Below are 15979 nucleotides of genomic sequence, written 5' to 3'. Positions count from 1 at the left end.
TATTATATTTATTACATTTAAATTACAAAAATATTCAAAATGTAACAGAACACCCAATTTGCGGGAAGAATGAGAGATTCCCGCGTATGCCAGGACCGATTCTTGTTGGAGCCGTTTCTGGGAATCTTGACGTAGTCTGTTCTACCTAGTTGATGAATATCACCTTCTAGTCGGCTGTACCTCTACTGGACAGTCACGCACTTGGCTGGTAGGACACGCACTCATCTGGTCTAACATGGCACATTGGTCTAGCATGACACATCTTTGGTCTAACATGGCACACTGGTCTAGCATGACATTTCTCTGGTCTACTCCTAAGCCAAGTCACCCATCCATTCTTTGCCACTTGTCATTCCTATTGCCACATTATCATTTTTAAATTTTGGGGATAACAACCAAAATACTCCTGCTTCTAAACATCAAAATAAGAAAATATGCATATTTATGTCTTATTTCACTATTATAGATATATTTTGATGAACAAAGTACGTCAAATGACAAAATAAATAATTAATAAAAAAATAAATTTAAGTATGTAAATATTTTTCAATTATTGTCTTGAAAACATAATTTATAGAGTATTTTAAATACTTTGATAATTTATTATTTTTTTCAATTTATTCAATTTTTATTTATTTATTTTTAATTTATATATTTTATTTAAATGACTTTAAAACTGTGTTAGAAAATAATTAAAAAAAATTAAATATAACAGAAAACAACAATTTTCGTTAAAGTGAAACTTTTATAAATGTTGTCGTTACATGTAATTATTGTTGTTCTTGGTTAATGTTATCGTTTCAGTTAAATATTGTCGTTTTTTCTAAATGTTGTGGTTTTCTCCAATTAATGTAGTTTTTGTAAATGCTGTCGTTTTATTGTAACTATTGTTGTTTTTTTGTAAATGTTGCCATTTGCACTACTTGTTGTCGTTTTTTTGTATTTTTTTTCGTTTTCATGTATTTATTGTCGTTTCTATAAGTAGTGTCGTTTTATTCAAATAACGTCGTTTTAGTAAATGTTGTCGTTTTCTTGACTTATTGTCGTTTTACGTGGACACTGTTGTTTTCAAATTATGTTGTCGTTTTACTTAATTATTGTCGTTTTCTATGATCATTCTTTAATTATAGTGCCAAGTTTTCAAGAGTTCGTCATTTTGGCGCCTATCTTTCTCGGTCTTCAACTGCTGTCTCTGCAAATGCAACCAGAAGATCCAATTCCTCGGACCCCAAAACACAGATAGGATTAGGGTTAGGGTTAGGGTTACGATGAAGAGAAATTATTCCAAACCTAACACGAAGGCTCCGTCGTGGATTCCAACTCTATCTCAGCCAGGTTTTCATGGAGTACTTTAGGAGCTTCATTCCATTTCTTGTTTCTTTAATCAATTTCAAATTCTTTATGCTTGTATTAGTATAATTAGAAGGCTAACAATCGAGTTCCGGTTTCCGTTTTCATATTGTAATTGTTGAAGACATGAACTGCGGCGGGAAAAGAGTGAAATTTACAGATACTGATTCTCCTCTAAATGTCCAGGCTCCAAGATGTGAGTTCTCACAGAACTTTTCTATACCATTTAGATTTATATGGCAGTTCTATACAATTTACAGAACTGTTCTGGAGATGCATATGGCTGTTTTTTCTTTCTTTCTTTTTTTGTGGCACTGTTTTTTCTTCTTTGATTTACATAATCTCTTGTAATTTTCCTTTTCTTGCTTATTTATAAATAAGAAAAGTTTAATACTTCTTTATGCAGCTGATGACGTGAAAACCTCTGAATTTGCCTTCTTTAAGAAATTTAAGGAAGATGCAAGTAAAACATTTGTTTCTTCTTTAGCACAAAATGCGCCGAACCAAACCGAAAATTTCAATTCAGTGAACGATTCTAGAGGTAATTATCAAGTATGTCTCTTTAATTTGGTTTTGGTTTCATCAAAGAACCTATGTTTTTCAGGGCTTTAAAAAAAAAATGGGTTTGGCTCTTTTGTCTCTTTAAGAGGCCTGCATGTCACATCATTGCTATGCACTAAAAGGTTTCTTGATTCTCTGATGGAGTTTATTGTACAAATGAAATATCATATAATCCATTTTAATTATTTGCTTGGCGGGTTTTTATTTTGATGAATTGTGTCCTGTGTAGAAAACATCAACGTTCCCAATAATAGTTGCAAGGAAAAAGTCAATTCCTTATTGCTCATTGAAAATGCTACACCAGTTCAGTTCGCCTCATTTCACTCACCCTTTGGTAGTGCTGGGACACGACAAAACTCAGGTTTGCACTGTAAAGAGACATTTTCAAAATACTCCTCTGATTACTCTTGTTTTGTTAGAGATTGGGCATTGTTAAGAGAAAAAAAAGAACTGCAGAAAATACATATAATGGAAATTCATTCTTGATTTGGATTCAAGTTTTCTCCATTGTTTTTCAAATACGCATTGAACTAGTTCTAAATAGTTTGAAAAGACAAAGTTTTCTTGGTTCTTTGAATTTTATTTCTCCTAGTTAAGCAATGAGTCCTATTTTTGTAGAACTATAAATAAATAGAAGAAAGAAGCGCATTTCATTATTTCCTTTTGTTGATAGATGTACGTAAGAAGAAAGCTTGTTCATCCTTGGAGGATGTCTTTTGGAAACCGAAAGATATGGAAGAATATGGTCCCAACTCAAGGTCCGAGGGTAATTATTTTTTTACATGGCAGCTCTGCCTAATTAGTTCTTTCTTTGGCGGCAAACGAGATGATAAGAACAAAGTAGAATGTTATGACCACACAACCTTTGTTGTATTATCACTAATTTTTATTCTTTTTAAACTTTGTTGAGACAAAGAAGCTCCTTTTCTTGATTAACAGGAATTTATATTGTAACATCAATAGACAGCATAATGCAGTTTTTAATATTATTAGTTGATCCTTTCACATAGAAATTGAGAATTCATGTGCCAATGTAACTCAATACTTGTTTTAAGTCTTCAGGAACTCAGTCCAGACATGCAGACATTTTTAGCAGAAAAAGAGAGAAACTAAATCGTTGGGTTACAGATGTCTCTTTTCCTGAAATTGATGGGCTCTGTTCAAAGGGGTAACACTCACAATCATTCATTAGTATTTACATTTCATTTTCTTTGAATTTTTAATAATATAAAGTAGAAACTTTCTCAGGTGTGATATTGTTCCTGTGCTTCTCAAGCGGCTGGTCCCAGAGTTCAAAGACATCAATGTATCCTCAGATAGTTATTTGAATGGACAAAAACCACTGTGTCTGTGTTACTAAGCAATATTACTTTCTCTTGCAGATTGTCAATGATAAAAAATTGGGACAAGAAGAGAGTGATATCGAATCTCAATTACGGCCATCCTTTGAGTCAGATATTTACTGCAATAGACTTCAGTGGACCCCTAGGCACTGTCCGGAAATTGAATGTGATCCATATCTTGATGATGATATACCAAATCCTTTGTGGAACAGATCAAGAGGGAGGATTCTATTATTGGATGCTCCATTACATCATGATAACGATGCCCCTCATTATTACTATAAACCATGGGACTTTGGATTACATGAAGGAGAGCTGCGCATTGATAGTGATTCAAGTTTTGTGTATCCTGTCAGAAAGCACAGATCCGTTGAACTCTTGGAAGAATTGGACGAATTCTATCAGTCAAATAGAAATTTGGTTGGAAACCAGTCAAATGCGCCTGCATTGGATTGGAATTATGACAAGGAGAAATTTGGAAGAACCTTATCTATTATTAGTTCCCATGATATAGAGCCAAACAGCCATCGCTCATCATTGGCATGGATTGATGATGATGATAATGGATCTTTCGCTTCATCGAATGTTCACATTAATGAAGAACCTGAATATTCGTTGCCAATGTCTTCTTCAAGTTACCACCACAACCATGACCTTAGAGTAGAGATTCTTGAAGACCAAGAAGATATTCATACACTACCAGATTCAAACCACCTTCCCTTGACCCTATCACGCAGACCAAACTATTTTGGCCCAGATGAATATTTCTATGATGACACTTGTTTTCCCCACCAAGACCACTGGAGTATGAGCAAACTTTTTAGTCAAGTGCATCATTATCCTCCACAGACAAAAACTCTTCAATCATCTGAACTTGCTCTTAGTTTAGGATGGAAGTGTTTTCCAGAAGAGAATCATTCATCTTCTTATCTTGCCCTTGAATATCCTGGAGAAAGTAGAAACCAAAGAAGAGATGCTTCTCACTATAACGTGTTTGATGAGTTCGAGAGTTGCCTGAATGATTCCAGTCGTAGAGGAACACTTGCTCATTTCAGTGAAGACTCTGAAGATAGCATTCGCATCCATGACCGGTCGTCCTTGTGTTACCAGGTATCAAGCCATTACCCTTGATAACATAGCTAGGTAGATCGATAGATAGATACAAGTGAAACTTGTGTGTTTATGATAGTTAAGTCGAATGCTTTTTGATGATACAATAGATTTTCAATAGTTGTTACATTTTGTCCATGATTCCAAATTAGTGTAATTTTTAGATTAAAATAGTGTGACTTTTGCAACTCATGTTATATATAATGTTATCTTTCTTTCTTTTGTAGATTGTTAACAACTAATTAACATATAAAAGAGTTTATAACTCTGTGGACCCTGTGTTCTGTACTATTAATTATTTGAACCCTGTGTTTTGACAAATTACTTTTTTGAATCTATATTTCGTAAAATGGTTCAAATAGAACCTTAAAATCGATTTTGGTCAAAGTTTTCTCAACTGAAATCACAAATAATTCACCAAATTAACAATTTAGAACAAAAATAAAATCATTCTACTTAAAAACTGTGTTGTTATATTCAATTTTTTTTCATCAAAATTGAGTTTAGGGATCTATTTGATCAATTTTATAAAATATAGGATCCAAAATTAATTTTTTAAAACATAGGATCCAAACACGTAATCGAAAAAAACACAGAGTCCAAAAAAGTATAAATCCCATATAAAAATATGTATGTAAATAGGACAATTTATTTAAGATAAAAAAAAAAAAAAGGTTAATGGATAAGGTGCATATTTTAGAAAACTAGTAACAATTTTGAAGGTGGGTTGAAGCTGGAAAACAACCCAAAATGGAGTAATGCCTAAAAATAAAACTTCTTTAGATGTATATTTATTAATGACCAAAGCCAAAACCCTAGTAGGGAAATAGAATCGTTTTGGGGTTTGGTTGAGACTTTTATTTTTATTATTTAAAAAAAAAATCAATGAATTTAACAACTATGATCATACATAAATATCAACCACCTAACCTACTATAGAATTAAAACTTGGTTTCTGGTTTCCTCTCCTTTTCCTCGTTTGTTGCATGATTAAATCTAATATCTGCTGAAATTCCCTAATCTAACCTGAATTATGCATAACGACATAATTATGTTCAATCATTTAAGCTGATCCCTAAAAATCTTTGTCATTCTCCCCAAAATATTTAGTAAAAACAATTTCGACATTAATCACATTATTACACTGATAATTAGCCTTGACTAATCCAAAGTCTCCACCTCATCATTTTATTAAAAAATAAGCAACTTACAAATCCAAAATTTCCAACAACTATTGTATTTTGGTTAATCCTCTAATTTGGAGTATTAGGTGAAAATAGACATTTATTTTGTCTAAAGTAAAGTATAGTATTTTTGAAGCAAATTACAGTTTTAAATTCTCATGACAAGATTATTAGTTTAGTAAGTTAATAACAACTATAGATAACCAATTACTTCAATTCAAACACCAAAAACATACATTTCAAAGTTGAATTCAATACAAAAACTTGTCCTTAATTTAAGGCACAATCTTATACGTTGGACTTTAAACTACATTGAATTTTTTTTGAGTAAAATTATGTGATAAGTTTAAAGTATTTTTATGATAGTTAGGGCATCTCCAACTTTGACTTTATAAGTCCATTTCCTTCATTTAAAAAATGAAAACCATGAAAAATCCCTCTCCAACCTAGCTGCAATTTTATCTTTATTTTAAAGATATGCACTGTGCATCTTCATCGATGAAAAAAACACTGATGGTTGAGATAAGGGTGTAATACATCTAATGGTTATGATACAATTAGAGAGAATCATTATCTTCTGATTTTGAATATTGTGTAAGTGTGATGATATTTGAAAAAGTAAATCTGATAGTTGAGACAAGGGTGTAATCCATCCAATGATTATAATATAATCAGAGATAATCTTTATTTTTTGATTTTGAATATTGTGTAAGTGTGATGAGATTTGAAAAATGTAAATTTCATGGTTGAGATCAAGGTGTAATCCATACAATTGTTATGATATAATCAGAGAGAATCCTTATATTCTGAATTTGAATATTGTGCAAGTGTGGTGAGATTTGAAAAAGTAAATATGATGGTTGAGATGAGGGTGTAATCTATCCAATGGTTGTGATATAATCAGAGATAATATTTATCTTTTGATTTTGAATATTGTGTAACTTTGATAAGTTTTGAAAAAAGTAAATTCGATGGTTGAGATGAGGGTGTAATTCATCCAATGGTTAAAAAATCTTGTATTATAACTATTATCTTCAAATTATTATAAAATGTTATACTCATTTGAACTAAAACTCATTCAATTTGTATATCATAAAAAATAAATTTCAATATTGGAAACACATCTGGGTCATCATACTCTGATGGTGAAAATGATGATGATGCAAGTCTAATTAATGACTTTGAGAAGATTAATGCAGAAGAAGAAGCACTAATCACCATGAATGCAAACAACAATATTCACATGGTTCGCTATCTCAATTAACTAAACAACGAGACAGTCCATGGAGCTTAGTTCTTGGTCATAGAACTATCAACTGCGATTGTGAAAGTGCTGATCGTAATTTGTTCAACGATTACTTCTCAGAGAACCCACGTTATAATGATTCAATGTTTCGTCGTCGATTTAGAATGTCTCGAACTTTATTTCTTTGTATTGCTAATGTTGTGAAAGGTCATGACAACTATTTTGTGCAGAGAAGGGATGGCATGGACAAACTTGGGCTGCCTAGTCTTCAAAAAATCACTGTCGTGTTTCGAATGTTAGCATATGACATCCCAATAGATGCCGTCGATGAGTACATAAAAATAGGAGTCAACAACTATTGAAAATTTGAAGAGATTCTGTCGTGCAATTGTGGAGGTTTTTGCTGAGCAATATCTAAGATAACCTATTGCTAATGACGTTTCTAGGCTACTCCATTCATTGGAAGTGGAAAAATTGTCCAACAGTTTGGGGAGGACAATATGCTTGTTGAAGTGGGCACCAAATAATTATTCTCGAAGTTGTAGCTTATTATGACATTTGGATATGGCATGCATATTTTGGTTTACCAGGCTCCAATAATGACATTAATGTATTGGAAGCATCCCATCTCTTTTCCAATCTTGCTTCAGGTATTGCTTCTCCTGCTCATTATGTTATTCAAGGAAAAGAATATAACACATGTTATTATTTAGCTGATGGTATATACCCGAAATGGTCTACTTTTGTACAAACTATCCATGATCCACGTGGTACTAGAAAGAAATATTTTTCCATGAAACAAAAATCATGTCGGAAAGATATAGAACGTGCATTTGGATTATTACTTTTTGGAACAAACATGTGTTACATGATAATAATGATTGTGTGCATTATTATGCACAATATGATAATCGAAGATGAACGTGATATTAATGCACCAATCAATGAATGGATGGAAGGGCCAATACCAAATATTGAGGTGGTAGATGAGAATACCAAATTTGAAGAATTTCTTAATCAATACAAACAGATCAAAGATAAAGAAGCTCGTTTTGCACTTCGAGATGCACTAATTGATCATTTGTGGAAGAAATATACTAATTTACAAAATTACTGTATAATTATTATTGTATTTTTTCATATATTTTTTAAAAAAGTAATGATTAATTTTCATAATGTAGCATTTAAGTCAAGTTCATTCATATTTTGTTTACTTGTTATAAAATTATTATTGCTTAATTACATATATATATATAATGTTAATGTATAAAATTAATATTTATTGATGATTAAAAAAAAGATTTTTTTTATTTTAAAGTAAAATTAAAGTAGAGATTAAAGATGAAATAGTAATTTAAAGTGAAAAAAATAAATATAAAGTTGATTTAAAATAAAGTAATGGTTGGAGATGGCCTTCGGATGAGACAATCAAATTTTCTTAAGCTTAGAATTAACTTACCTAATTTAAAATGCTAATCTTAATTAGGTATAACAAGTGAGTATAATTATAATTTATTATCATCATGACTGCATCAGAGTTTTAATAACTTTCACCAACAGAAGTAACACCACCCCTTTTTATATCTTCAAGTTTGGTAGATACTTAGACAGTGATGGGTTTGAAGAGAAAATTAGGTAGTGAATTCAGTCAAGAAGGAAAAAAAAAAACTAAATTAGCTATATTAGATAGAGCCAAATCAATCAATGTGATAATGCTATTTAAATTCACATTTGAATAAAGAGAAACAAAAAAAAAAAACTTTTTGCTTTTCTTTTTAATTTCACAAGAAGGGTAGCATGTACTCAATTTTGGCAAAAGGCTTTTTTTCTTTTACAAATTTCAATATGTTTAAAGGGTAAATATATCATATCACTCAAAAAAAAAAGTGTATCATGTATCATAGATTGATGAAATACATTGCTATAGGTTTTTCCACAACAAAATGATATGATTTATGTGAATACTCAAATAATAGTGATATATGTGCTAGATAGTTATATTACTTATGATTTTTTTAACTTACTAATATGTAATCATAATTTTGGAGTAAATCAATAGAAAAATGAATAAGAATAAAATATAAAATAATTATAATCATTATTTGTATTATGTCGTTTATTAAAATTGATAAGAAAGAAAATCAAAATTGTTTTATATTGTTTACATCATCAGAATGTTAAATTGATTTTGTTTTATCCATTTTGGTGAGACAGATTTTTGAAGGACAAAATTGTCTTTTTAATTTTTAGTTTTAAAAAATTAAATAAAAAAAAGTCATTGATGTAATGAGATTCTCTTGTTATTTGGGGGTTTTTTTTTTTCTTACGCTCTTATCTTTTATATTCATTCGTTTAGTAGACATATGAATGAAAGTCGTTACAGGCGGGTTAGGACCCCCAAATTTTAGAAAAATATTAATTTTACATACAAAAAAGTCTAAAAATTGAAAAACTAATATATAATTTTTTCTTATTTGTCTAGGATCTCACTCATCTCAGGCACGCCCTGCATATGATTCTCATTATCACTAAATAAACATGTCTAATTAGAGTGCACATAATTTTAGTGCTTTGTGATTTGTTAATATTCCTTTGGTACTCACATAAGTAGCCAATGTTGCTATTATTTGTGATTTGTGGTTTGTTAATATTACCATATAACAATATGTTATGTTGCTATTATTATTATTTGAGATTAGGGAGATGGAATTGAACTTAGAAGGTTGTTCTTGTCGGTTCGTTTTTTTTTTGTGTTTCCCTACTGTAAAAAGTTTTCGGCGTAATTTTTTTATAAGCGTGATAATTCTATTTATTTAGAATATTCTGTAAATTTTTTAGAAATTTTAAATAATTTACAATGCCAAAAATAATATTCAAACATGTCGTTGCACACTTAATTAATTTTTTGTTATGTGTGTAGAAATAATTAAATACTGCAAATTATTCTAAATTTTTTATAAATTTACAAAATATTTTAAATAATTTTAATGTATAAAAACATAAAAAAAATTCTCGCCAAAAATGATTAATGGTAGCAGAACAAAAAAAATACACCAATACAATATTTTTTTTTTTTGCATTAGTAATGATATGTGCACTTAAAATCTGCACCCAAATCTTTTTAAAACAGTAATCTCTATTTTAATAAATATGATTGACTAAGCTAAACTATCATATTACTATATATATAATATTTAGATGTATATTTTAGATTTACTTGTCTTTACTCATTTTGCATTTAAACGGAAAAAAGTCACAGTTGTTTCATTAAGTAGCTAAAATTGGTAGAAGTGCCTACGTGGCATTATGAGTGCCTACGTGGCATTATCTTTTACTGAAAAAAAACAAAGAGAGAGAAGGGTCAGTCTCTCTCTAGCTCTACCCACTCCGCACGCTCTCGAGACTCGAGTCGGCGACCCGTTTGTTCCGCTACACAACGAACGAACCCACTTCGCCACGTCACCCGACCCCACTCTCTCTCTCTTTTCCCTCCACGCGCTTTGCTTTTTATTTTTATTTTTTACCGTTATCACTTTTTACTTTTTACTACCTTTTTGTTTTTTGACACACTTTTTTACCACTTTTGTAAATACTATTCATTCGCATCGCACGTGCTTCGTTTTCATCTTTCTTATTTATTTATTTACTTTAAAAAAAAACATTTCACTTTCCCTAAAATAACATAATTACACACTTTGTTTTTAATTTAAAGATGCCTAATAATTATTATTATGGTGGCTAAAAAATAGACGTTATTTGTGGCTCACTAATTCACTTTTTTCTTTTTGTTTTTTTGTTTTTGGGCACGTCCCATTTAATTTTTTCATATATCCAATAATTTCACCAGTCTTTTGGGACTTTTTTTTCTTTTAATAATTATAGTAATAAATAAAAAGAAAAAGATATTCATGTAATCGTGGCATGGAGCATGGGTGAGAAGTACAAGTTCCAAAATATCCAAATAGAATAATAAAATTGTTTCAAAATATAAGATTTATATATAAAATGTATAGCTACTAATATGATAATATTATTAACTACCCATTAAAAATCACATAATCTCAATTTAAATAAGTTGTGTAATGATAAAAATTATTTTTCTTATTTTTATGAATATTATGATTTTGTACTTTTACCCTCTTTTGTACTTTTACTTAGAATTTACTTCTCAACTTTTACTTTTTTTTTTAATTGAAAACTACATGAATGATAAAAAATAAAATAAAAAATCTACCTTTTCATCATGAATTTGAATGTCATTTTTGAACAATTTTTAAAAAAAAGTTAGATATCAAATTTATAGCAAACACAAAAATCTTCTTAATATAATAATTTTATGAGTAGTGATAAGGAAATTCTGTGTTGCAATATCTTTTACATTTTTTTCCATCCATGCATGATACGTGAATGTTATTTAATTTTTTATATTTTAATAATATTTGAAATTATTAGTGAAATACACATATCATTCATTGATTTAACAAATTCCAAAAAAAAAAATGTAATATAAAATGTATTTAGCATTTCTTTAATTTTATTATTGACATAATATATTTTGTTAGACAACATGACCATCTATAATTGTTTGTAAAATTTGACTTTGTGAGAATTCATAAAAAATACTATTTTTATAAAGTATTTTTCAAAAACTATATATTTTCACCAAATATACTTACACAGTATTTGATGAGGAAAAAATAAAGGGTTTATATATTTTTAGACTCTATATTTTATCTCATTATCTGTTTGGGCACTGTCTTTTGACAAATTACTTTTTAGACCCTGTGTTTTCTAAAACAGTTTAAATATACTCCTAAACCCAATTTTGATCAAAATTTTTTGAACTAAAATCACAAATAATTAATTAAACTAACAACTCATAACAAAAATACAGTTATTCTGCCTAAGAACTGTGTTGTTATATTCAATTTTTTGTTCATCAAAATCATGTTTAGGGGCCTATTTAAGTCATTTTACAAAATACAGAGTCAAAAAAATAATTTATCAAAATACAAAATTGAAATAAATAATAAAGCAAAACAGTTGGTCTAAAAAGTAATAAACCTAAAAGTAAATTGAACACAAATTTTTACAAAGAGCACCATTCTATCAATAAGGGTCATTTTAAAATTATAAAAAAATATATATAAAGGGAAAAACACATTATATTTTTACTAGTAAGTTATATATAATTTATGTTAAAAAATAAATATTGTATTATAAGTAACAATAGGCACCTTAGGGTGCCAAAAAAGAATCACTATAAAAGGGACATTTCCCTGGTGAGTCAGTCAGGTCAGGTGCATTGGTTCCAACCTTTTGTTTTTAAACAATCAAAGTTATAAATATATTCTATATATTAATTATTATGGTAACAAATAATTGTAAACTAGGTTAATTTTATAAATAGCTACTCATAACAAACAAAGGAATAAGAAAATGAGTAGTCACTTTCATTTGCATGTGAAAACCCTATGACCACTCAATTTCCTCTATTGGAAAATGATCAAAGATTTGTGGCCCAATCAAGATTTTATGGTGGACTTAGTTTGGTTAAGTGATACTATCATATCACTAAACATAAAATCAATTATTATTATTATTATTAAAAAAAAATATATGATTGAAAACGTTAGTTAGTGTGTTAGTTGTATAATACCATTAATATTTGACCTCATTATTGCCAAAAATTGGGCCAAAATTATGAAAGTGACCTTTGTTTTTGGGTCATTTTGTTGGTGTTTATTATTTACATTTGTTTTTAGTTTTGGCTTTGAAGAGTTCCAACTCCCAAATTGTCTTTTGGGTTAATTTTTTTTTAACTCTGTGTTTTGTAAAATGGTTCAAATAGATCCCTAAACTCAATTTTGATAAAGTATAAATTGAATATAATAACACAGTTGTTAGACAAACTGATTTTGTTTTTATTTTAAATTGTTAGTTTGGTAAATTATTTATAATTTTAGCTCAATTTTTTTTGACAAAAATCAAATTTAGGGTTTTATTTGAATTATTTTGCAAAACACAAGGTCCAAAAAGTCATTTGTTAAAACACAAAGTCCAAACAATTAATTGGACAAAACACAGAGTCTAAAAATGTATAAAACCATTATTATTTGTGAAGTTGCTTCCTAGTGTTGATTTGCTTGTAGTGGATTATATAGAACATTGAATAAAATTCTCTACTTTTTTTTTTAATGAAAAAAGTCATTGTATTGTGAATATTGTATCATGCAATGTTTATTAAGTTATACTAAATAAAGCCTTAATTCAATGCATTGTAAAGAAAAGCAAAATAGGTTTAATATCATTGTATTGTCAATATTGTATCATGCAATGCTTTAAGATATACTAAATAAAGCCTTAGTTTGATACATGGTCAAGAAAAGCTATAGTGTTATTTTTAGACCAAAAGCAATAAATCATAGCAAAGCCAAAAACAAAACAAAAAATCTATATAATGTGTTAAAAATAGTTTTTTTTTTAAGTAATGATGAATAAAAGGCCCACAAATCTTTATCTTTAATTATGGGCAAAAAATGTATATTTGCTCAAGTAGTTGGTAGTATGTCATGTTTACTATAACTTATTGGTTTGAGTAATTGGTCCACTTCACTAATTAACCTCTTTTTTGTTTTTTTTTTTTAATTTACAAATAACTAATTAACCCCTAGTCAAAATTATTATAAACCCATTGAGATTTAACTTTTTTCCATTCAATTAACCTAATATTTACTCTCTTTGTAATCCTTGTCAAACAATGATATTTGTCTCCATCATCACATATTATCATTAGTCCTTTTTTCACAATTTTTTTAATAGTGCAAATGAGAACAAAATTTCTTTATATAAACAAAGTTTTTTCTCTTTTTCCAAATGGGTTTTGGAGGGAAAAACACATGGTTATAATTGATATATATTTTTTTGTGGAGGGGTTAAATTCTCATAACCAATCAATTAAGGGTTATTTTTGTCATTATACTTGTAAGTTGTGACTAATATTTTTCCCCGGTCAAAACCCAAGCCATGAAACTTGGAGTAAAGTTAGTAAACCTAATTACCTTCTAAAGTATATAATTAAGGCCCAAAATTAATTAATACTCCATGACCAAACAATTCAATGCTATTTTAGTTTTTTTTTTTAAATTTTTGAGTTTATATCATTAGAGGTTCTCAATCTTTTTTAAAAATATCACTTAGGTCCCCAAACTTATTAAATATGTATCACATAAACTTGAATCTATCAGAAATTTTTTTTATAAAATGCACAACGAAATGTGATTTATGGGGATTTATGACCCATAAATCGCTTTTCGTTGGACCATAAATAGTTTTTTGCTGCACATTCTATAAATAATCTTTTAACACATTTAGTAAGTATGTGGACCTATGTGATATAAAATAAAGTTTGGAGACCTATGTGATATTTTAAAAAAATATTAGGTACCTCTAGTGATATATACTCTTAATTTTTTGTATAATGTAAAGAGTTTAATTATTATTAAAAAAAGGAGTGTATAATGTAAAAAGCTCATAATAGTACTATTGCAAATTGAAGTATTAAACTTTTGTCGTTTTGTCATACATTGTCTAAACACTAATCATAAAATATTTATAGTAATTTCGTAAGTTGCATTAGATTTGAATTAAATAAATAATATTGCACATTTTCTGTCCTCTATACTGTACACAACAAAAAATAAAATAAAAATAAATCTTGATATAGTTTATTTAAATCATTATCACACTCACTAAAGTGGAAAAAGAAAAATAATAATTGACCAACTACAAAACGAGTGGCATTAATATATTACTAATTATTTCATTTGAGTATCTTAAAAATATTTATGTAATGAAAGTATGGTCTATTATGAGTAGTTGTGAAGGTTTTATTGGCCTTTTTTTTTTCAGCTAAAACCAATAATTAAAAAATAAAAAATATAAAATAAAATACATAAAAAAAGCTTATAACTGATTTTGTATGCTTAGTACAACGAGGAGGGACAATTTTGTTTTTTGGCATCTTTTTTAGTTGAATAAAATAATTTAATTTTCTTTTAAAAATAATTATATAATTGCATTATAATAAAATATTGAACACCATGATCAATATTTACGGGGTACTTTGGCAAAATGACTTATTTTTTAAAGTTATTTTGAATTCTAGTATAGTTTTAATAATTTTTTACAAAATGAACTCTCATAATTTAGACAGTTAGTCGAAAATTTAGATAGGTGGTCGAAAAATTAAAATAGTCAGTCGAAAGTTTTAGACAACTGATCGAAAAATTTAGATAGCTGGTTGAATTTTAGACATAAGTTATTTTACAAAAAATTATTAAAAGTAGGTCAGAGTACAAAATTATTTACAAAAAAAAAATCATTTTCACCACTTTCTCGTATTTATATAAACAAGCATTATTATGAGTAAAAATTATGGAGGAAAGAAAGTTTATGAGTGATTTTTCTTTTTCTTTTTTGTTAGTAATTATTTATTAATCTTTTGTTATGCTTAATATTATTATTGGAAATAATAATAAATTAATTAAAAAACTCACAATTTCACAAATTGACTTGACTTAGTAAATAAGCTATTTATAGACTTAATGTCTATTTAATAGTATGGTAAATTCTGACATAGAGTACATCTATGTCAATATCAATGAAAAAATAAATTCCTTAAAATATCCAAAATGTTAATTTCCACTTTTTTTTTTCTTGACTATATGTTATTGTCACAATTAAATACATATAAAAAAACAATAATTGATTTGATAAATATTTTAATCTATTCCAAAAACTTTAGCCATAAGTTAAAATAATAATAAAAAAACATATTAACAGTGATATATTGAATAATGGCAATTATTAATAATAAATTATATCTTATTTATTGACCATTAATTAGGGCCATTATTATGCACACGATGGCAATAATCAATTATTTAACATATGCATGTTATATTTAATTAATATCACAGTTGTGGGCCACAGGAAAAAATTCACATTCACACCCCCAAATCAAAATGGCACTGGTGATAATAAACCCAAAAAATATTGCGAATATTGTGATTATCGAAGAATTGAAGGACTTGTGTGTAAATAATTAAATAAATAATAAAATATTTGCGTTATCTGGTTTTTTTATTTATTATAAGTAAAACGAAATATATTTTTGTCTCTCT

The 15979-nt window shown here is 28.2% G+C and overlaps 1 protein-coding gene across 2 annotated transcripts; it reads left to right on the top strand.

Moving 5' to 3' along the window:
- The first annotated feature begins 1162 nt into the window (after nucleotides 1-1162).
- Nucleotides 1163-4598, top strand: LOC133783665 (uncharacterized). Of its 2 annotated transcripts, XM_062223315.1 has the most exons (8): nucleotides 1163-1335; nucleotides 1475-1546; nucleotides 1757-1891; nucleotides 2141-2272; nucleotides 2585-2677; nucleotides 2974-3079; nucleotides 3160-3217; nucleotides 3294-4598. In XM_062223315.1, exons 1-8 carry the CDS (start codon nucleotides 1269-1271, stop codon nucleotides 4383-4385), a joined length of 1755 nt encoding a protein of 584 aa, XP_062079299.1. In that variant the 5' UTR covers nucleotides 1163-1268; the 3' UTR covers nucleotides 4386-4598. The 2 variants fall into 2 exon arrangements, with proteins under 2 accessions (XP_062079299.1, XP_062079305.1); XM_062223321.1 differs by lacking the exons at nucleotides 1163-1335; nucleotides 1475-1546 and having other exon boundaries at nucleotides 1758-1891; nucleotides 2585-2669.
- The last annotated feature ends 11381 nt before the right edge of the window (nucleotides 4599-15979 follow it).

This window comes from Humulus lupulus, chromosome 1 (genome assembly GCF_963169125.1).
Source record: "Humulus lupulus chromosome 1, drHumLupu1.1, whole genome shotgun sequence".
NCBI classification, from domain to species: Eukaryota; Viridiplantae; Streptophyta; class Magnoliopsida; order Rosales; family Cannabaceae; genus Humulus; species Humulus lupulus.
The sequence above is the reverse complement of the archived record's forward strand: the minus strand, read 5'-3'. Positions and strand labels throughout refer to the sequence as shown.

What these genes read in the sequence shown, in the direction of transcription:
- LOC133783665 (XM_062223315.1), top strand. Translation starts at nt 1,269, where the DNA reads ATGAAGAGAAATTATTCCAAACCTAACACGAAGGCTCCGTCGTGGATT. An exon ending in TTCAGTGAACGATTCTAGAG is followed by an intron (nt 1,892 to 2,140) that starts GTAATTATCAAG and finishes TGTCCTGTGTAG; the next exon opens with AAAACATCAACGTTCCCAAT. An exon ending in TCCCAACTCAAGGTCCGAGG is followed by an intron (nt 2,678 to 2,973) that starts GTAATTATTTTT and finishes TTAAGTCTTCAG; the next exon opens with GAACTCAGTCCAGACATGCA.